General features: G+C 43.5%; 1 protein-coding gene across 3 annotated transcripts; it reads right to left on the bottom strand.

The window, feature by feature from the left end:
- Window positions 1-1,499: 1,499 nt before the first annotated feature.
- LOC310708336 (transcription cofactor HES-6-like) lies at window positions 1,500-5,756 on the bottom strand. 3 transcript variants are annotated; one of them, XM_083506634.1, is made up of 4 exons: window positions 5,289-5,756; window positions 4,050-4,145; window positions 3,851-3,929; window positions 1,500-2,190 (listed from the first exon to the last, which is right to left on the bottom strand). In XM_083506634.1, exons 1-4 carry the CDS (start codon window positions 5,484-5,486, stop codon window positions 1,793-1,795), a joined length of 771 nt encoding a protein of 256 aa, XP_083362760.1. In that variant the 5' UTR covers window positions 5,487-5,756; the 3' UTR covers window positions 1,500-1,792. The 3 variants fall into 3 exon arrangements, with proteins under 3 accessions (XP_083362760.1, XP_083362759.1, XP_083362761.1); XM_083506633.1 differs by having other exon boundaries at window positions 1,500-2,193; window positions 5,289-5,753; XM_083506635.1 differs by having other exon boundaries at window positions 1,500-2,193; window positions 5,303-5,468.
- Between the last annotated feature and the right edge of the window lie 16,667 nt (window positions 5,757-22,423).

Below are 22,423 nucleotides of genomic sequence, written 5' to 3'. Positions count from 1 at the left end.
CACAGTGTTTGTTTAAGCGGATCCCTCCCCCTTGCTCTCTACTTTTAAACTGAAAAGAACTTCTAATTGCTTTCAACTTGGAGCGCCATAGCAACCAAATGTTGACTATCAAGTTTAGAGGGTTCTCCCAGTGCTTGTAGATAGGTTTCTCAATGAATCTTGCCTTACGAGTTCAGGATTCGTGTCTCATCTTGGAAGTTCATCAGGGGAAATATCTAAGCAAATTGACACTATTATTTAGCAGAACAGCTCACTTTCTTAACGGTTTAGTGCAAAAGACAGCCTGTGTGGATTTTGTTTTCTTTGGGAAGCTATCTGGCTACCTTTGGGGTGGGAGGAAACAGACGTACAGCCGACACCTAATAAAAGGGGGAATTGGTTGTTCCTATCGGATAATCAGCAATTAAAAAAACCTCACCCCAAATAAGGGATGGAATTGGGCAAAGAATGACATCATAATAATATATTATTACTATTACTACTGCAGTTATACCTTGGAAGTTGAATGGAATCCCTTCTGGAAATCCGTTCGACTTCCAAAACATTCGAAACCAAATCGCGGCTTCTGATTGGCTGCAGGAAGCTCCTGCAGCCAGTAAGAAGCCATGGAAGCCATGTCGGACATTCAGGTCCCAAAAGAATGTTTGCAAACCGGAACAATCACTTCCAGGTTTGCGGCGTTGGGGAGCCAAAATGTCCAAGTTCCAGGGCATTTGGGATCCAAGGTACGACTGTATTACCAACATTACAGAATACCAGCTGTTTTCTACTCAGTCTTCACCAATACCTTATCAAGCCCTGATCAAGTCTCTGCCTAGATCTTGAAGATGCAAGATCCTTCAGTGAGAACCATATAGAATCATAGATCTGTAGAGTTGGAAGGGACCACAAAGGTCATGTAGCCCAACTCCCTGCAGTGCAGGGATCTTTCACCCAATGTGGGGTTCGATCCCACGACCTTGATATGAAGAGTCTCATGTGCTACCGACTGAGCTATTGCAGGACTATGCTGCAAAGTTTTGCTAAACAGTACCATCTCAAACTCCAGGTGAGGAATAGCATGTTTGGATGCTCTCTCTTATAAAAAGCCTTATGCACATCTAGAACACGTGCAAACTAAGGGACACAACTGCTTCTTCTTTTTTCCTTCAGTTGCAGTGGAGCAATGAAGACAAGTTTCCTCTACTTTCTGTAATCCTGGGAAATAGAAGTAGAAATTCCTGAGTTTTGGAACAGGCAATAGCTCAGTGGTGTCTGCTTTGCATGACACAGAAGGTTCTGGGTTCAAACTCTGACACCTCCAGTTAGGACTTGCAGAAATCCTTGCCTGAAATCCTGGAGAGCTTCTGCCAATCGGTGTAGAGACAATATTGAGTCTGATGGATCAATGGTCTGGCTCAATATGCTCCTATTTAACAGTAGCTGCATAAGAAAAGTTAAGTAAAGTAGCTGCATAAACGCAAGACCAGCATCTCGCTGTGGTTTCTATTTTTATTAATAAGTTGTTAATTCTTTTAATAGCATATGAAAAGGAACATTATATAAGTCACATACACTAAACAGCACAAGAGAAGATTCTATAAAATAATTTAGATGCATTAAATAAATACAATAAAATAGCAGCCTTCTACAATGCAGGCTACGCAGCGGTTTACTTCGGCTTGAAGTACCCTGGTCTTTAGTACACCTACAGGAGCAGACTTGCTCCAAAAAGTGTTTTAAAGAGGCATATCTATAAGATACATATAAAAGAGGGTCTAAGATTAGAAATAAGGTTTCTCCAAGACAAGTTTTACCACGGTCTCCACATGTCTAACGACCCCATGTTAATGCCATTGTGTGCAAAATGAGACTGCAGGATCTGACCGGGAGGAGACAACTCGCGCTGATTACAGTGCGAGGGTGTTTGGGGCTGGAATGGCTTTTTCAACCCTGGCTTGTCTTCGGCGGGCTGGAACTGATCCTGAGATTGGTTGGACCCTGTGCTGTTCCCAGGGGTGGTAGAACTCAAGTCTGCCTTGCAGGTTTCCTCACTAGATCTGGGCAAGGATTTCAGCAGGTGGTTCAGTAGCCGTGCCCCAAGGGTCTTGTCCATCCATTCGCAGGTCAGGAGGAGATTGTGGACTTCGTGCATACACTGGATATACCCAGTGCTGTACCTCTGCTGAGCTTCCAACCCCATCTTGGAATCTGCTGAACAAGAACAGAAGACGCTTCCTGTTATTAAAGAGTCAAGACTCTAGTTTATAACCAAAGTCCGCCCCTGCCCAATATAATGAAAAGTCGCCTCTTTTCATATAACACACACTCTCTTGTCACTGACAACAATCTAGCCTGATAGCCTGCTTCAGCATAGCACTTTAGTAGTCTTTGCAAGTACAAACATTATTGTTTCATGTGCTTAGTTCACCAAGATATATTTGGTTGCTAAGAATGGTCTACAAACCCTCGGAGGTTCACAGTATCACCTTTGCTTACAAAGTGAAGTATAATGTGTTAAAAACCAAGCCACTAACCAATCCTAGCCATGTCCACTCAGAAGTAAGTCCAATTTAATTCAGTATGACTTAATCTCAGGTAAGTGGAGTTAGGATTGCCGTCTATGTTAACATCTGGGCAATACCTATTTAGCTACTGCTAAGCTACTTAGCTGAAAATGTGAGCAAAATACCTTCAGGCAAAGTTTTGCTCTGTGGGGACCACCTCTGAAACATGCACAGCCCTTGGAAACTCTATACAGTTACCTTTACATTCTATTACCTCATTCTGGTACCCTGGTTATTTTATCTTCAATGCTTTGGACTTCACACATGAAAAAATATATCTGGGGATGTTTTGTCATGCCTACACCAAATGGGAGTCAGAAAGGCTATTATTACCCAGGTGTATGCTCCCAGCCTCCCAGGAAACCTTTACAGGCCTCTCTGTGGAGGTGGCACCAAGGGTTAGTTTGGGTTAGAAGAGCCATATCAGTACCTGTTAAGCCTTTACTTCCAAGGAGATACTCCAACCTGTTGTCCCGGCACCAGACTACACAAGGCAACTGTACAAGAAGCCATGAATTCCTGGTTGTAGCCCCAACGTGCCTGTCACGGCAACTTCATAAGTGAAACTATTGTTGCTGCCATGTTGAGTCCCTTGCACATGCACTGTTAAAGGCAAGGACTTCAACCGATACTTTATAGTATGGCTATGAACAGTGCTAACAGCCCTCCATCTTAAGTACTGATATCATGTAAGAAAATGGGTACTTCCAGTCAGCAATTTCCCCCCTCTCAGCTTTGCATTAACACACTAAACTAGAAATGGGATATTGAGAAGTACTTCGTGAAAGCACATTCTTTAAGAGGCTTACACCATTATAGTGTGGACTTGCTGAGGCACTGGAGACACCAGAAGGTGTGAATTGCAATTCAAGGACTGCAGTACGAATGTTTGGGAAATAGGATCCTTCTATGGTTTGAAGATGTTGAGTGGTGTGGACAGCCTTCAATAAACAATACAGTAAGCAGATTGTCTGAGAAGGCCCCTTCGGTGCTATAATGTCTAGTCAGAAGTGAGTTTGATCGGACTTTTGCCCAGGTAAGTATACATAGGATTGCAGCCTTAGTATTTTTTATTTAGCATGGAGTCCAGTGGTCACTGCTTAAACTGTTCCGTGTCACTGTTTTATACAATTTACAAAGTTTTATCAGTAACATCAGGCTGGAAAAGTGCTGTCTTCTGACTTTTCTGTTTTACTTTTCGAACAACAAGATTGGACGGAACAATGTTCAAAGCACTGCAGAAGTTACAGAGGTTTGAATAAACACGAAGGGGTTAAAGCATACAAGTACATAAATCCACTTACCCATAACTTTGCTATTTTGGATATTCTGGAGATGCTTTACCGTCATTTCGAGGATATCTGCTTTTTCAAGTTTAGATTGCTGTTTAAAAGTGCAGCAACAAAGTGGGTTATTAGTGACAAAGAATTGTTTTTGAACAATGCTGAAAACATAAAGCAAAAAGGAAGATGGCGCAGAGGCACACTAAAAACCGACACTTACATCAAGCCGAAAGGCCCCAACAACAGTCTCCTTGAGCTGGTCCAAGCAGTTGTTGATCCTCTCCCTTCGTTTTCTTTCAATCAAAGGTTTTCTTAACTACAGTGATTAAAGGGAGAATGTTAAGAGTACCTTTTCTACATGGAAAGCTTGGATCCTGCTTTTGGCTACTAGTCTTGTCAGTTCAAATGCACATAGGGCTTCAATGTTTTTGTTCTTAAAAACAGATGCCTTTTCCATATAGCAGCAAATAATTCATGGGTACTACTGTGGCCAGTATTTTACCAGTTTGGTTGTCAAACACTCTCCTGACACAATACCCATACACCAGATTTCCACCTAGTTCAGTTTTGTATAAAGTCTGACAAGGAAAACTGACAACTCAATCCTATACGTGTTTACTCAGAAGTAAGCCCTACTCCCGGGTAAGTGTGCGTAGGATTGCTGAATTTGTTTTGCCTAACAACCCAGTTACCAAGGAAGAAACAGGAAACTGATTTCAATTATGTCCAGAGCATGAGCTTTGTTATAAAACTCTCCATAAAAGTTTCCCATAATCTAATATATTTTGGTTTTTATTAAAAAATTTCATTCCACAATCCACCCAGTCAGACAATTCTTTTGACAACCACTTGCAGTTGTATTTTTGCTGCTGATTGTGATGGAAATCAGGTCAGGTGGAACATTAAATCCCTGCAGTGCTGCCGGCTTTCATTTCTACAACAGCATATACTAAATTCTACACACAAATAATCTACTTTCTAAAAAAAAAAGTTTGTGATTAAAACTAAGCATATAAAGCAAAATTAAGAGCAGTAAATATCGTTTATATAAACCAGATATATTTTTCTCCTGGGTCACATGTATGGACTGAAATATACAACTCCATATTAAATATGTGTGTACAGATAACAGTCAGAGCCTGCACACACCCATGTGTTTTGTACTTTACCTTTGCTCTGTGTTTTTCTAACTAGCTCTTAGCTTATCTCTCGATACTGTCTGTGGGTTAGTTGCTTGAGAGCCAAATTAGGAGTTACCTCCTAGTAAAACACAGAAACAGCAACCACTAGAATGCGAACACATAGGGTGGCCCACAACGTTAGTCCTACTCAGAGTAGAGCCATTGAAATGAATGGGCATGCCTAACCTTACATCCATTCATTTCGATGGCTGTTAGTTGGATACAACCCATCCTGTGTCCTTAAACCCTCAAGACTTCTTCTATCTCAAGCCACTTACGGAATGTGACATACCTTCCTTTCCTCTTTGGTGTTGGAAAGCTTCTGCACGCAGCTGGCCAGGGTTGTGGCAGTCATTGTAATCCACTTCGCCTGCCCCAAGGCTTAGGGGAGAAAGGGGAGAAAGCCCTTTGGCAGCTGGCTGCTCCCCTTGCCTTCTGGGGCTTTCTCTTACATGATTGCCCTGCTCTGCTTGCATTTATAGTCTGGTATTAGCATGTGAATGAAGGCATTGCTTGGCTAGCCCTCTTTTCCCACAGGAGGGGTTGAGACCAGAGGCTTGTGACCATCAATCAAGGCTGACAGGTCACTACTTTTCAATGGGCAAATCGTACACACGCACACACACATCCCGCTCCTAAAGAGCGACAGATGTCCAGCCTCTACAAAGCTATGCTTGGCAGAAATCTTTTGTTAAGGAGACGGCAGAGAATGAGAGCACTACGTGAAGGCTGTGTGGCCCCTCTCAATTGGCACCGATTCCCATGGAAGGGGTGGCTACAACAGGGTAAAACCAGTTACACCTGGGCAATTGGGGATAGTGGTTTTGTTGTCTTTTGTGTACAGGTTCCACTTTTTTTGGTCTGCGAATCCTACATCTCACACTCTTGATCTTCCCATCAAAATAGTCTGCATTAAGAAGTGCCCAACTGGGGCAGACTTTGGTAATCTTTTGTAATATGGTGCCCTGTGTGAGACCAACATCTGGCTCCCGCAATGGATCTTCTCAGTTATGGATCTTCTCGATTTTATGCCCCCTTGGCTCGGCCCCTTGTGCTGGGGAAATGCCCGCACAGCCTTATTTCTGGCACCGATGCCAGTCTTCTAAACAGGAACTGTGGAATGAAATCTCTCAGGAGTTGCCTACATATCTTGTTTTGTGCTATAACTGGTAGACTTTTGATCCTTGGGCAAAACTTAAGTTTGGTACCCAGGTTATTTCCTGGAGATAGGCAGCTGTGTCAGTTCCATTTTATCCGATGACAACAGAGGTGCAGATAACATGACACTGCCACAGCTGTCTATCTCCAGAACTTGTGTGGAGGAAGCCACTGAATTTGCATTCACAAGAACAAATGATACGAAACTGACCAATCTTATCATTGTTAAGGAATACTCCAAAAGGGCACTCCCTCCCCAGGGAGACCTGCCTAGTCCCCTCTTTGCTGGTTTTTCATTGGCAAAGCCTTTCTTGTTCAGACAGGCCTTTCACCTACCAAGGGGAGTTGACCTTTGCTGCTGCTGTTTTTGTCTCCTTCTCATTGGCTGCTGCTTCTAATCTGTTTGCATTGGTTTTTAATCTGCTCTATTTTTCAATATATAGATACAGAGATTTTTTAATTGTGCTTCTTTTGGTTTTATAACGCACATGTCCCAAAATGGTATTTCATGTTATTGTTGCTCACATTCAGCTCTCAGCAGTCATAGAAAGCCCTGTGAGGACCAGAGAGCATGTTGTGCAGAAGAGCTGATCTTCCTAAGCGCTTTTAAAAGTTTTAAAACCAGCTGTGTGAGGGAACAGCAGTACTGGGAAAGGAGCTAATTCTTTTCCCTGTATCAACTTCCTGATCTAAATTCCACCCACCAGTTGCTATCATTCCAAATGTGATGTGGTGGGGGGTGTCAGAAGATGGGTAACATTTATAGCTGTTTGTAGAAGTTTTCACTTGTTCTTAAAACTGCTCCACCCAATTCAATTGAAGAATTATGGTGGTGGTGTGTTTTTTAACAGCCGAATCTTTTCTACAGAATCTTTCCTATATTTTTATTTCATTTTGATTTGATGCTGCTGCAGATTTCCCAAGCCGCGAGGTGGCCAGCTCACATGAGATGTCAGTAATGAATGAGATATGGAAAGAAGTCTCAGTGCATGGCCATTTTATTTATTGAAGGGATTTTTATACTACCCTTCAATAAAAATTCACAGGGCAGTTTGCATAAAAAGAAAATACCAAAGCAATTAATTGCACAAATAAAATACAATAATAAAAGCGCAAGACCTAAAAGGCTGTAATATCTTCAAAGCTGTAGAAAAACAGATGGCTGCTCCTCCAAATATTAACTGCATGCACGGCTCCTTGCATGCACTTTAGCACATAATGATACATTCTTCAAAGGAGAATGATTGACTACAGGTACTTACAGTGATGGAGAAGGAGGGGGAAGTTTGTGCAATGCACGAGGGAGGGGAATGCAGAAACTTTGTACTATTTGCTTATTTATGTGCAGAGATTCAAATTAAGAAAGTATTACTGCAGTTTAAACAGAAATGCAGTATATCTCACCATAGTGGGGAAGACTGACAAATTGAACTGCTCAGTCTTCAGTCCAGGAGCAGCCTATTAATGGACAATGTTAGCCTTGTTAAGGCTGTTTATCTTTAACCTGTACAGTGGTACCTTGGTTCTCAAACTTAATCCGTTCTGGAAGTCCGTTCCAAAACCAAAGCGTTCCAAAACCAAGGTGCGCTTTCCCATAAGAAGTAAGGCAAAATGGATTAATCCGTTCAAGACTTTTCAAAACAACCCCTAAAACAGCAATTTAACATGAATTCTACTATCTAACAAGACCACTGATCCATAAAATGAAAGCAATAAACAATGTACTGCAGTCACACAATCAATCTATCAGTAGCTGAACTGGGTTCCACACAGCAACAAAAACAAAACAAAAAGCCACAAAAACACAAAAGAAATAGCAAAAACAGACAGTCCTCAGCGTAACACTCAAATGAGAAGTGTGGCACTCAAATCGGAAGCATAACACTCAAAACGGAGCACATTCGGCTTCTGGAAAAAGTTCACAAACACTTATTTCCGGGTTTGCAGTGTTTGGTTTCCAAGTTGTTTGAGTACCAAGGCATTTGAGAACCAAGGTACCACTGTACTTGGAAAGGGCAGCCTTTCAAATAGGAGACTGTCCTCTGTAAAGCAGGACACCTTAGCTTTGAAGGGAAGGCTTCAAATAAATGCCAGCCTTATTGTGCTCATCCTTCCTTGTCTCACCTTCTTGGTTCATGCTCAGTTCTATAGCAAGGTAGCAGCATTATGGAGAACAGCAGTTCCTACTGACTTGCTAGACGGCACAACGTCTACATGCAAGTGCAACAAAACAGAACTAGGCAAAAGAAAAACCCCAGAATGATAAAAACAATTCCAAAAATAATCTGCCAGCTAGAATGTCTGGAAAAAGAAGGCGGCCTTCGGCTGGTGCCAAATAGATTGTAATGAGCGCCTTCTTAGAAAGGACATTCCAGAGTTAAGGTGCCACCACAGAAAATGTCCTTCCCTTTGTAGAAGCAAAGCATATGTCCAGTAAAGAATGTGGAAACAGAGCAGCTATTTCACCTTTCACAAATAGTGGCAGCTCCAGGGGTTTCTGTGTGGACAGCCTTTTGTGGCTGTTCCCAAGACTGCTTCTCTGGAATTCTGCTCCTGCATCTAACCTCATTTCTTATTCTCCCCTCCCTCCTTTTCATATCACAAGGCTGACAAACCAAAGGGCAACGGCAGGGCAGAGGCCAAGAACTCTTGTGCACAATGGGTGGGGAATTCCCATAGATCCCCGCAGCATTTGCCGGGCTTGGCGTCAGATTCATGGAAATACAAAGGATTGCAGCTTGAGGTTTCCTCTCTGGAAAAGATGCTCCTTGGTTTACCTAGCTCCTTGACTCCACTGTAAAATCATCATGGTGATCTTACCATATCAGGCAGTGTCAAGGCATAAAAAAAGAATAGGTACGCCTTCAGGAGAGCACTTACATGAAAGGAGAGGGACATTATTCTTTAATTCTCTTCAGTTTTTCAGTTCCCCTCCCTGAAACAAACAACACCTTTCAACAAGATTTTGGTCTTTCAAAGTTGCTGCTTCCTTAGGCTTTCAGATGCCCATTCCTTTACCGAGTGGCCACCTGAATCCGGACTTTCTAGTGTCCTGTGGCCCAAGGGGCTGGGAGGCAGCTTGACTTCCCACTCTAACTCAGAATGGGGTCCTTCTGCTGCAGGTGAGCTGCGGTCCCAGCCTAAGAGTCCTTCCAAGGAAACCTTTGCAGACAGGCCTGGTGAGGTCTCTTCCTGGATCATCCAAATCCGTGCTGGAGTTGAGGACCTCTGTCTGTTCGCCAGGGTCTCCTGGCTATGGGAGATCTGGGTTTTCAACAGAAGGCACACAATTCAGGGCGAGACCAGAGCGCAGCATGACACTCCTATGCAGTCAGTGATGCTGCTTTAGCCATTGCTACAGTTGTCGATATCCTAAACTCCCAGCTCTCCCACCTGTTAATCCGTCACTGACCACTACAGATAGCTTATTGCAAGCACCTTCATTTTAACTACCCTTAAATAGAGTTTGCAGCTTGTCAAAAACTCTAGAGTAACAGAAAAGATTATTTATGTATGCAACAACGACTGTGCGGATGTTATTAGCCCAAAAATGGAAGGCTACAACAATACCGACTAAAGAATGGCAAGCCAAAATGATGGGCTATGCCAAAATGGCAAAACTAATGGCGGAATTAAGGAATCAAGAAGATAAGGACTTTAAGAAAGAATGGGGAAAATTTATAACATACCTAAGAGAGCATTGTAAGCAAATAAAAACATTAGTTGCACTTTAAAAATAACTTTTGAAGCAAAAGAAGCAATTGACAAGTTAGATAAGCAGAAAAAATAGAGATTTTATTGATATGTAGATTGAAGAATATTGGGTATAAGGATCCATGAAAGAGAGGGGGGAAGTCATGAGATTTGAATATTCTTATGAAGTCAGTATGTAAATGATGCTGAGTTAAATTTGTATTTATAAAAACTAATAAAAAAGGTTGTTGTTGTTGTTTTTTAAAAAAACTCTAGATTAGAACAAAACATCACAGGCACCCATGGCATATAGTAAAATGTTGCCAACACGAACTGCCCCTCAGTTTCCATTTATTTCATACTAAAGAATTATGAGAGACCCTCAGTATTTGATGCTGTTTTCTTGATTATTGTCAACCTTTTCTGTAGATCACTTTGAATTTTGGGGAGTATAAAGCAAAAAAACAACAACAATGTTTCTATGAATGAGGAACCAATAATTTGGCTCTTGACCAAAAAGGGAGCAATCCTAACTCCTGGCTGAGTGCAATCCTAACTGCCAGCTGGGAGCAACTGGGCTGAGTGGAACAGAAGAGGCGCCGCTGCATTCAAAGCCCTGCAACTTGCACCATTTAGGGCAAAAGGGGAAAGGCAGTAAACCTCCCAGTTTTTGCTGCGCCACTTTTAGGCCGGCACAACAGAGAGGCCCAGATCAGGCCCATTTGTGGTACCTAGTCTGGCTTCACTCCCTCCCTGCCCCATTTTCAGAGTTTATTCTGGCCACCTCCAGTGGGGTTGCTGCCTCATTTTCAGTGGGCACAGTAGGGACCTCCCACAAGCAGAGCCCGGCAGAGGGACATGATCAGGGGTTAGGACTTCTTTGCCTCTGTGCTACAGGAGCTTCTAGGTACCTGCACTTTTCCTTTTTTTACTTTTATAATCCAATATGATATTGTCATCTATGAAGCGTGCAAGAGTTTTCAGAGGTAGGGCCTATCTTCTCCTGTGTGGTCATTCACAAAAGACTTCATTCATCCGAGAGTGTCAAGAACAGCATTGGACCGGTGTTATCCGGAGACAATTCCTTTCCCCCAGTTTCCCTTCATGGATACTGTAGAAACTTGGAAGAGTCCAAAATAACTTTTCATTCCGGCAAAGTATGACATCTGTGCTTGTTGACTGAATGAGAAATATGCACACAAATGCAAATGCCTCATTTGCATAAGTGCATTACTCAAGGAGGCACTTTTGTGATGGGCTTTCTTATTTTTCTTACATTGCTCAGTGCCAGATTTCAGTGAAAAGGTACATTTCCCCGGACAGACAAAGCCATACTTTTCTTTCTGGGTTTTCCCAAAGCTACGGGGTCCATCTCTCTGCTTTTACTAGACCCCTCCTCTTCTCTAGTATTTGTCTACATTTCACACTATTTAAAAAGAAAACAACTTGAAACATCTGTTCCTGCACTTTTTTTTTTTAAAGAGGGAAAGAAAAGGAGACTTGAAAATAGAAGGGCGAAGTAAGTATGGCAGATGTTAGTGAATTCCCTCCAAGGCAGATGTCTGGCTCTGGAGGTAGGCAGGGGGCGGGTGGGATCTCCTTTAAGAATTCATGGCAATGGCTCCTCTCTGACTTAGGACACGCGACTAACCAGCAAGTGAAAGGACGTGGGAAAACTCTATTGCACAAAGAACTTATTCAAACAAACCTAATAGCCGTGAAGAATCTAATAACCAGCAAGAAAATGGACAGCAAGCCCACAAGTGAGGCCTAAATCTTAACCCTTTCTGCATTTCCTGTAAAGGGTAAGGATAACAGAGCGAGTTCTCATGTGGCATTTTGTGATACTGGGTGACTATCTTTGCAGACCGACATTATGCTATAATATTTTAGCCCATATGAACGGTTTCGTTGAGTAATGCCCAGAATTCAGGGTTTGTGGTTCTGCAGATGTTCCGCTTCCTATGTTCCGACTGCCTCCACCCTCAATTGCACAAGGTTCAGGTTTGTATCACACTGTTTTTGCAAAATAGTAATAATAACATGAGAAGTGTGCTAATAAGAAGTCGCCAAGATCACTGAGAAGACGCCAGCCAACTAGGGCCCAATATAAGTTCCTACAGAATTCTTCCATCCTATTGCTCAGTTGCTTAAGAAGATTATAAACATGCACAGTCAAAGACAGGGATAGGCAAACTAAGGCCTGGGGGCCAGATCGCCTTCTAAATCCGGCCCCTGGATGGTCTGGGAATGAGTGTGTTTTTACATGAGTAGAATGTGTCATTTTATTTAAAATGCATCTCTGGGTAATTTGTGGGGCATAGGAATTCTTTATTTATTTCCCCAAAATATAGTCTGCCCCCCCACAAGGTCTGAGGGAAAGTGGACTGGCCCCCTGCTGAAAAGGTTTGCTGACCCCTGGTCAAAGAGATATGACCTTGCACTTACAAACTTACCACTTAAGGTGGTCTTAAGGTGCTTGTCAGTGGTGATGCTGAGGTTCCAGATTCAGTTTCAGAAACCCTTTGGATGAGCTCATGGAGTGACCAGGAAGGTGTTCAATGCCATATGAAGCTGGTGGATGACCAGGGTGTATGTGAACTGGGTCTGCACCTAGGAAACATGGTTGACTGTTGGTTGCACCATGGATGGAAAATAGGAGTTCTGTGGTAGAGCATGTGTGAGTTGAAAAGCACTGACTCCAGCTGGGGAAAAAATAACCTATGGGTGGCAAAGTTTAAAAAGTTAATCTAAAGCAGGCTTCCTCAAACTCGGCCCTCCAGATGTTTTTTGGCCTACAACTCCCATGATCCCTAGCTAGCAGGACCAATGGTCAGGGATGGTGGGAATTGTAGTCTCAAAACATCTGAAGGGCCGAGTTTGAAGAAGCCTACTCTAAAGCAATACATCCTAGCACTCATGAGAACAATGGCAGGTTGTTGCTAGTGTCTCAATCCTCCTTGTGTTCTTCAAGATGGAAACTGCTAACTGAAAACTGCCACCTATGGCATTATGTTTGTTTGTTTTTACATTTTTATTTATACTTCTCAAATTTATACATTTTATTAATTTTACAATCATTTTAACATTTCAAGGTTTGACCTCCTTCCACCTCTTTCTGCGGTTTCTTAAATTTATCTTCTGCATATCCAAATTCATTTAATTTGCTCATTTAATTATCTACTCTTATGAAACTGCAGGTTATTATAATAATCCCACCAATGTTTTTATCTCTTTGCAATTTATCTAAAAATATTCAATAAACCATTTCCATTTTTTTTTTAATTAAAAGTTTGTTATCTTGATTTCTTATTCTTCCAGTAGGTTTCCCTATTTCTACATATTCAATAAGATTTTGTATCCATTCTTCCTTTGCTGGGACTTCTGCTTCTTTCCATTTTGGGGCGAGCAACATTCTTGCTGCTGTATTCACATACATAAATAAATTTCTATACACTTTAGGTAGTTCTGTCCCTATAATTCCCAAAAGAAAAGCTTCTGGGTTGCTGTTTTTTACAAAGGTTATTTTAAACATCCTTTTCAATTCATTATATATCATTTCCCAGTAAGTTTTAACCTTACTACAAGACCACCACATATGATAAAAAGAACCTTCTTTCTGTTTGCACATTCCCAACACTTGTTTGATTTAGATTTATACATTTTTGCCAGTTTACCTGGTGTTACGATACCAGCGATATATCATTTTCGTATAATTTTCTCTTAAACCACCTATGGCATTATGGATACCTTGAGATAAGCAAACTAATTTTCAGAGATGCTTCAATTCTCTATCAAAATGAAATGGGGGAGGGGCCATAGTTCGGTGGTAGAGCATCTGTTTTGCATGCAGAATGTCCCAGGTGTCTGCCAATCAGAGTAGACCTTACTGAGCTAGATGGACCAATGGCAGCTTTCTACACTCCAATGCTTCTGAGATAAGAGAAATGTCTGTGGTGAACTAGGGATTCCAAAATACAGAGGGGTGGCTGTATTGGTCTATTGTTGCAAAACCAACAAAAGTCTTGTTGCATCCCCAATACTAGCATGTTTATTATGGCATAAGCCAGCCTTCCTCCACTTGGGACTCTGCTGATATTTCATACTACAATTGCCATCACCCCACCCAACAGCAGATGAAGTCCAAAACATATACAGACTGCATGGACAATAGCCTTCTTCATCAGCTGCCCATAAACATAACATCCCTTTCCTCCTTGCACCCTATTTTTCAACAGGCTGTGTAAAATGTTGGAAAGTAAGGAGCCATATGGATGCAATTGTACGAAATAAGCACTTATTTATTATTTATTTTTAACAATAGCCCCAAGCCTAGCATTCTTGAGAGGGGAAGATTATTGTCAGTCGGTAGGATATTTACTGTATGCAATAAACCTGCAGAAAATAACTTCAAGATATATGCAATATACATTATATTTTGGTAAAAAGAGAAAAGGAGAAAAACCTATGCCTAACCACTTTCTCCACACAATGAATAATTTTATAAATCCATTACACCACCATCTTTGAATCTGGGGCTACTTTTGTTTACAGCAGGAGTGTTCAAACTTTTGACCCCCGCCCCCCCACTTGAAGTGGTTGGCAGTTACCGAGACCCACCAATCACAAAATAGGCTGCCAGGGCAAAGCGAGTTACAAAATGAAGTCAGATAAAGCCAGAGTTTGGCATGATCAGCTAGCAATTACAGTGGTACCTCATGTTACATACGCTTCAGGTTACAAACGCTTCAGGCTACAGACTCTGCTAAACCAGAAATAGTACCTCAGGTTAAGAACTTTGCTTCAGGATGAGAACACAAATCGTGCGGCAGTGGTGCAGTGGCAGCAGGAGGCCCCATTAGCTAAAATGGTGCTTCAGGTTAAGAACAGTTTCAGGTTAAGAACGGACCTCCGGAACGAATTAAGTTCTTAACCTGAGGTACCACGGTATTGACCTCATGCCCTACTGATATCTAATCCATTTATGGAAATTGCGATATTCTTTGCCACAGCATTTTCCTTGTGGCAAGGAGTTCCATATCTCAGCTTTCCTCAAGATAAACACAGACATTTGCTCTGGAGGCATTGTGACTCAGCCTCCCCATTTTAGGCAGAATTTGCTAATACAAGTCAGGAAGGTCCTTTTCCGTTTTCTCTTTCCTCCCCACATGCCCACCTCTTCTAACATCCACCTCTTTCTCTTATGACAACTTTCCTCTTTTCCCTTTCTTTCTTATACCCATTTTGAGAAATATGAACCTTTTATCTAACTTTGCAGTTTCCTTCAGCACTTTCTTTGGGTCTTTTCTCTCCAAAGAAGGGAACCTTCCTTCTCTCCTCCTCTCTCCTGGCCACCAATTTAGTTGACGGTGTTCGCATCAGTCAAACCAAAATACTATGGGCTGGACAGGGAGCAGAGCAGACGGATCAGGTGGCACCAATCCGGCTGTGGCCCCGAGGCCCACTTAAAACTGACCCAAGGCCCACTGGTGGGTCCCAGCCCTCTGTCTGAGAAACACCAGTTTAGAGAAAAGACAATTAGCAGGAGGTATAACATTGTAAAGGTGGCGCTGTGGGTTAAACCACTGAGTCTAGGGCTTGCCAATCAGAAGGTCAGCTGTTTGAATCCCCGCGACAGGGTGAGCTCCGATTGCTCAGTCCCAGCTCCTGCCCACCTAGCAGTTCAAAAGCACATCAAAGTGCAAGTAGATAAATAGGTACTGCTCTGACAGAAAGGTAAACGGTGTTTCCTTGCGCTGCTCTGGTTCGCCAGAAGCAGCTTAGTCATGCTGGCCACATGACCCGGAAGCTGTATGCCAGCTTCCTTGGCCAATAAAGCGAGATGAGCGCCGCAACCCCAGAGTCGGCCACGACTGGACCTAATGGTCAGGGGTCCCTTTACCTTTTTATAACATTGTAAATATTGTGCAGAAAGTGGTTAGAAAAAAAGGTTGTCTCTCACTCACTACACTGTGGTGTACAGTGGTACCTCGGGTTAAGAACTTAATTCATTCTGGAGGTCGGTTCTTAACCTGAAACTGTTCTTAACCTGAAGCACCACTTTAGCTAATGTGGCCTCCCACTGCCGCAGCGCCGCCACTGTGCGATTGATTTCTGTTCTCATCCTGTAGCAAAGTTCTTAACCTAAGGTACTATTTTTGGGTTAGTGGAGTCTGTAACCTGAAGCGTCTGTAACCCAAGGTGCCACTGTACTGGTTAGTGTCAGACCAGGGTTTAAAACACCACTCAGCCAAGAAGCCCACTAGATGACCTTGGGCCCATCACTGCCTCTCAGCCTAATCTACCTCACAGGGTTGTTGTACAATTGTGTACAGTTGAAATTATACAGAAAAGGGAAAAAAGTCATAATCGGAAATGAATGCATACGCAGAATATGAGAGAGAGGAACGGAAAGGGTCAAAGTTGAAGGGAGAAGTATACAAACTCAGAAAAAGAAAATGCAACAGAAAACTCTTAATAAACCTAGCACCACAGGTATACCAGGAGGCTAGTACAACACTGTATTTGTAGTATCTTCATGCAGGGCATGGATATACAATAGAGCCATTTATTTAGTCTTGTCAGGTAAATCAAGTTCACTGCGAGTCTCTTTCTCCAGCTTCCTTGTGGCTCCAGAGTAAGCACCTCAACTGGTTCATACTGCCAGACTTTTTGTGCCAGGCAGCGTAGGGTTAAATCCCAGAGGCTGGCTAGCTGGCTGGCTGGCTGGCTGCTGGGCTGGAAGCAGGTGGTAAGCCTGCATCTGCACAGCACAAGGCTCATTCTGTCTGAATGCATAAAATCTTTTGGAGCAGTAAATACACCCGTAAATCAGGGTTTTAAATAGAGCCAGGCACACAACCCGTCTCGGCGTATCTGCGGGGTGTTTACACAAAGAGAAAAGGGCCTTTTGCATCAATGAAGAGGTTTAAGGGGAAACAAGGAAGCCTCGTTCTCGGAGGCAGGGAGGTTGCGGCAGAACAGGGCCCGGGAGATCTGGCCAAAACCAGAAACAGAATGGAATGAAAAGGGTGCTTTCTAAGCGGGATGTGTTTGGATGGGGGAAAGGGGAGGGTATTGTGGATGATGAATCCATGTTCGGCAGCTCTCCCTTGCTTTAGTTGTTTTATATGTACATATGGCACTGGTTGGTGCTGAGCTGCGGCAGTCTTGCAGCTGGCCAGAGCCTCTGTCCTCTGATGGAGGTGGCTATTCTACCGTGGCCCCAAAGGAGGACTGCATCACCAAGAAATCTGCATGAACTTTGCCTGTGCCGATATATATACAGTACGTACAGATGCACCATCAGAAATGATTACTCTGCAAGACATCTCGCCGTAGAGAGGGAACAGTGACCAGGTGATCTGCTCAGTCTGCCCCCCCCTGGTGCTGGCTGTAGCTGGGCAACTTCAAGCCCCCCTCCCCCCTCTATCCCTTCTTATGGTTCTTTATCTTTAAATTAGACTTGGACCAGACAGCCTTTCAAACAGTGGACTCCTTCAAATGGAGGACTGTCCTTTGCAAAGTAGGATGGATGGCGACCTTACCGGTAATCTTAGCAGTGGGATAGGGCAGGACTTGAACTCAGGACTTTCTCTGCACATAAAGTGTGTGCTTTGCAAAGGAGCTGTTTCTTGGTGATGTATGGGGTGCTAGGGGAGGACCTCTGGTGGGGGGGGGCACGTCGTGCTCCTTCTGGGATAGTTTGTCCACCTTTGGTCCCCACCCTGCACTCCGTTCTCATCTGTGGCTCCTAGATGCTGCCAGCATGCCACTTTGGCCCATAGCTGTCAACTTTCAGATTTGAAAATAAGGGATCAGCAGCCTCACCTGTCCCAGGGACAGTCTATGGGATATCTAACAATCCGGGATAGCAGCGGGAAGCAGCGGGAAACGGCGCTGGAATAAGGGAATTTCCCGCAAAAAGGGGGGAAGGTTGACAGCTATGCTTTGGCCACATCCCAGGAACAGCCTTGTCTGGCTGGCTAAACCAGGTGAAGGTAGCTCAAAAAATAAAATAAAATTGCAGAACTTCCTTAGGGGAGAGGTATTCCATGTTCACTTTAATATTCTCAATCCCCTAAAAAGTCCTTAAAATAACAGCCTCCAGTCATCACTGCGTGAAACAATCTCAGCAGAGAAGACAGTATGAGAGGGTACAAAACCACACTTTCCCTAAGGCAGAGTTTTGGTCGCAAAGACTCCTTGTTCCAACCTGATCATTCATTCCTCCTTAAAACAAAATGTGCAGAGTTTGCCCCCTAGTGGGAAAAGTGGAACATATTTATAGTGAGGACTCTTCCTTTCAGTGCTTTTATACTATGGGGGCTTCTGGATAAAGACTTAACCAGTAAGCAAAGGGGCCTCTGGCAACAAGGGTTTTTGGGGGGTTTTATGTATTGGATTTCACCCAGAAAGGGTGCATCTGCATTAAATGAGGGGGAAATGTGGGCTGGCTCTATGATGCTAATGATGTGTGAACACTACAAAAAATATGCATGTCTAAAACGCACTGATGCCCAATAAACACCTGTACAGAAGCCCCCTATCCATTAGCTGCTTGTTCTGGAGTTACTGCCTTGCTCTAAGAGATGCCTGACTGTGGTTTAATCAAATATGCATCCCTTTTGGGGCACAATCCTGCACCTTGTGGTTCATGGAGTGCCCAGCTCTGCTTTTGCTTCTGTCGGAGGTTGTCTGTGTATCCAGATTACAGCCAGCGTCACTCATGACATGGCCTCTGGCAAAGCTATGCATGCTGTGCCTTCCTGGGGGGAATCACCTGTTAATTCCAAAATCCTTATATAACATAAAAGGCATACAAAGAGTCCTGATGGATCAAGCCAATGGCCCATCTCATCCAACATCCTGTCCTCATAGTGGCCAACCAGATGCCTAGGAGACGCTTGTGAGTAGGACCCCAATGCAAGAGTTCTCTCTGCTCCTACAAGTTCCAGCAGCTGGCATTCAGAATCACACAGGCTCTGACCATTGAGGCACAGCGACTTGTGGGACATATTTCGTTGCAGCTGGGGTTGTGCTGCTGCAGATGCACCATGGTGTTTCTTCTCTCTGCGTTCCTCCCAGAGGTCATTCCTCCTCTGGTCACTGTTATGGATACATAACTTGGCTGTTTGTCTCCAGGCACTGAGGTTGCCTGCAAGGAACTCCCACATGGCAGGGCTGACGTTGCCAGCCTTCATGTCATGTTTTGTCATGAAATGGCAGGACAACGGGGAAGAGAAAGAGGATCCCGGCGAGGGGTGCAGCCGGGACTGCGACCCACCAGGGCAAACTGGAGGTGTGAAAGAAGAGGTTGGGGTTGCAGAAAATATGTGAGGGGATGGGAATGGAGTAGGCTTGGGACAGGTGAGGGTCACATGCCTTGTTGAGCCCAGAAGCTGCAATCAACATGCAAAGTATAATAATAATAATAATAATAATAAATTTATACCCCGGCCATCTGGCTGGGCTTCCCCTGCCACTCTGCACGGCTTCCAACAAAATATTAAAATATAGTAATGCATCAAACATTAAAAGCGTCCCTAAACTGGGCTGCCTTCAGATATCTTCTAAAAGTCTGGTGGGAGGGCATTCTATAGGGCGGGTGCCACTACTGAGAAGGCCCTCTGCCTGGTTCCCTGTAACTTGGCTTCTCGCAGTGAGGGAACCACCAGAAGGCCCTCGGCACTGGACCTCAGTGTCCAGGTAGAACGATGGGGGTGGAGACGCTCCTTCAGATATACTGGACCAAGGCCGTTTAGGGCTTTAAAGATCAGCACCAACATTTTTAATTGTGCTCGGAAACGTACTGGGAGTATAAAAGTACAAAAGGGCAGCAGAGCTCAGGTGCCGGGTCTGCTCAGCTTGGATGCTCCAGGGCTTCTATGGGACTGTGGTTCAGGTTTGACTCCGGATTGTGTTCCTGACTGCTGGACTTTGGACTTGGCTTGCTTTGATTGACCCTGGACTGTTTTTCTTGGACTTTGCTTACATGGATTGACTCCTGGACTGTGTATCCTGGCAGCTGAACTTTGGACTTGACATACTGTATACGCCAGTGGGAACTGTCACCAGGTAGGCTGGGGATTCAGGACACATTTGCAGACATTTTTGTAATCCAGAGTTGGCCAACAGGCCTGGTGCTGGAAGCCCTGTAAGAGCATGCCCTTGGGAATACTGCCCTCTTCCATTTTATTGATATGTTTGCTGCCCTTGGATCCTTGAATTGAAATAATGATAGTAGTAGTAGTAGTAGTAGTAGTAGTAATTGGCAGGCAGCTGCAGCACTCTGAGCACCAGGTGTCTGGGCCTGGAAAGCTCTGCTATGTCAGCTTCCTGCAATGTGCCCATCACACTGTCATTCAAAAGCATTGCTGGAAATTAAAATGACAGTTGCAATTGCCCCCAGGGCCCTGCCATGCATCAGGGTACTAGACATATTTTTTTTGTTTAGAGGACCTGAGGCTGGTGGTGAGCCTTACTAGATCACTGGGGCCCTGACAACTGCTTGTGGATGCTGTGTTCCAGTGCCACGGCTGGCTCCAAGCCCAGGAAAAGTTGACAAGAGGATACTGCAAATAAGATGCAGAGTATCCTCACAAGGCAAGCAAGGCCAGGACTCCCACACCTTTAATATTAGTGTAGAAATGGGAAATTCAGCAGGTGTAACTTGCCATGCACATCTATTGAAGGTGCAAGAACCCTCTCCTCTTTTGCAGCTAAACTCCTAGCACAAGGCACCTAGAAAAGCAGCAGTGATTTCTGTTTGGTTCTCCTTGTTGGGTACAAGCAACCTTGCATGTCTCCAGTCAGTAGAGGGCAGGGTTGAGACTAAGAGATACTGTAGTCAGGGAAAATACACTCAGTAGTGGTTCGTCACTAAACAACCTAAGCTTCGCCACTGGCTACTGTTCTCTTTCTCTCTCTTCCCTCTTCTCCTGCACCACACAGCCATGAAAACCTCTTCACAATTTAGATTTAGAATCCAAAGCCATCTTCGTGAACATGAAGTAACTATAAGTAAAGAACCATTTTTCTTTAGCAACGCAACTCCAGTGTATTTATTTAGCAATGCTAGTGATATATGAATGAGATAGCCAAGCTCCAGCTTCCAAGCGCTTTTTTAACTCTGTTAAATATATATGAAGTTTCAGCCAGCCAATTTTAATTCTAAAACCTATTACTCCTGTCCTAACCTAGAGCCAAACCCCGTGGTCAAGGACTCAAGGAGCATAATTCTGTTCTTTGTCACCTTATCCATACAGCTGTTTGTAGCAGATAGCTTTCTAGCTAAGCATCTAATTCAGCATAGTGGTACCTACACTTGTTTTATATTTCAGTGACTCTGCTGCCCTGTATCATGTCACCGATAAATAAACCCCAGAAAAATCGGTGGTGGGTGGGATAAACTTCTAATCTACAACCATAATTGTGATATACCCGTCAATTTGTTCACCAATGGGAACAAACTCTAGGAATAATTCTGAAAACTTGTTACATTTGGAAAATTCCACAGTTTACCTAGATGCCTGTTGCAGATGCTCTACCCTAGGTAGCATCTAATTTACGAGGTGCGGAGCTGATCAGGAAATAGAAACCAGGGTGGTGTGGTGGTTTACCCATGCTAATTTCCTGTTTTATTTGTTCATTTTAATTGGTGTTAGGTCAATCAGTTTCTTTGCTGCACAAAGGCAGATTAAATTCAAAATGCTGGGTATTCAGTTCCTATCTATCTACACACAAACACATTACTAAAAAGCTCAAAGGTTTTTTGTGTGTGTTCTTTTAGTCTGTTTACTAGTATCATAACCTGTTTAGAAGACCAACATTTCTTCATGTTTTTGGGTTTCTATGCTGTAAATAAAATTCCATTATCCGACCCTCCGAGTTTCCCTATTTTCTAGGGACATCCCTGATTTAGAGAAGCCGTCCCAGTTTCTGATTTGATCCCAGAATGTCCCACTTTTCCTTAGGATGTCCCTATTTTCATTCAAGAAATGTTGGCGGGTATGGAGTTATCTGACCCCTGAGCCATTTGAAGGCAATTCTGTATAGGGAAGTTTTATTGTTTTATTATGTTTTATATATGTTGGAAGTGACCCAGAGTGGCTGAGGCAACCCAGTAAGATGTGTGGGGTATAAATAGTAAAATTATCTTGATGGAATGGGACGTCCCTATTTTCATTGGAGAAATGTTGGAGGGTATGCATTGTGTGGATGAAGATTTTGCAAATGCCATACAGGGTCATATACATAACTTTCACCACCACAATGTGAAGACTGAGCTTTGTAAGAGAACTCTTTAAAAGTCCTCCCTCTCCTTTAAAACAAGCAGCAAACTTACAGGTTCCATCTTATTTAGCTTCACCTTATTATGGTGAAGCGGAGACACTGAAGTGCCTAAGGGGGAGCCACCTCTTGCAGTTCTGCCGCCTGAGGCAGTTGCCTCAGACCACCTCATGGGCAGGCTGGCCCTGCACTCTACCTTGCAGGGTTGCTACCGCAATGAAGACCTTAAAGACTGCAAAGCACGTTTAAAGTCATGCGCTACACAAGTAAT

Source organism: Podarcis liolepis (assembly GCF_965112155.1).
Source record: "Podarcis liolepis genome assembly, chromosome: 5".
Lineage (NCBI taxonomy): Eukaryota > Metazoa > Chordata > Lepidosauria > Squamata > Lacertidae > Podarcis > Podarcis liolepis.
This window is presented reverse-complemented; position numbering and strand designations above follow the sequence as displayed.

Excerpts from the sequence above, each read along its gene's own strand:
- LOC310708336 (XM_083506633.1), bottom strand. The coding sequence starts at position 5,486 with ATGCAAGCAGAGCAGGGCAATCATGTAAGAGAAAGCCCCAGAAGGCAA. Across the intron at positions 4,146-5,288 it reads AGGAAGGTATGTCACATTCC|TTAAGAAAACCTTTGATTGA; the intron begins GTAAGTGGCTTG and ends TAATCACTGTAG. Across the intron at positions 2,194-3,850 it reads CCAAAATAGCAAAGTTATGG|CAGATTCCAAGATGGGGTTG; the intron begins GTAAGTGGATTT and ends GTTCTTGTTCAG.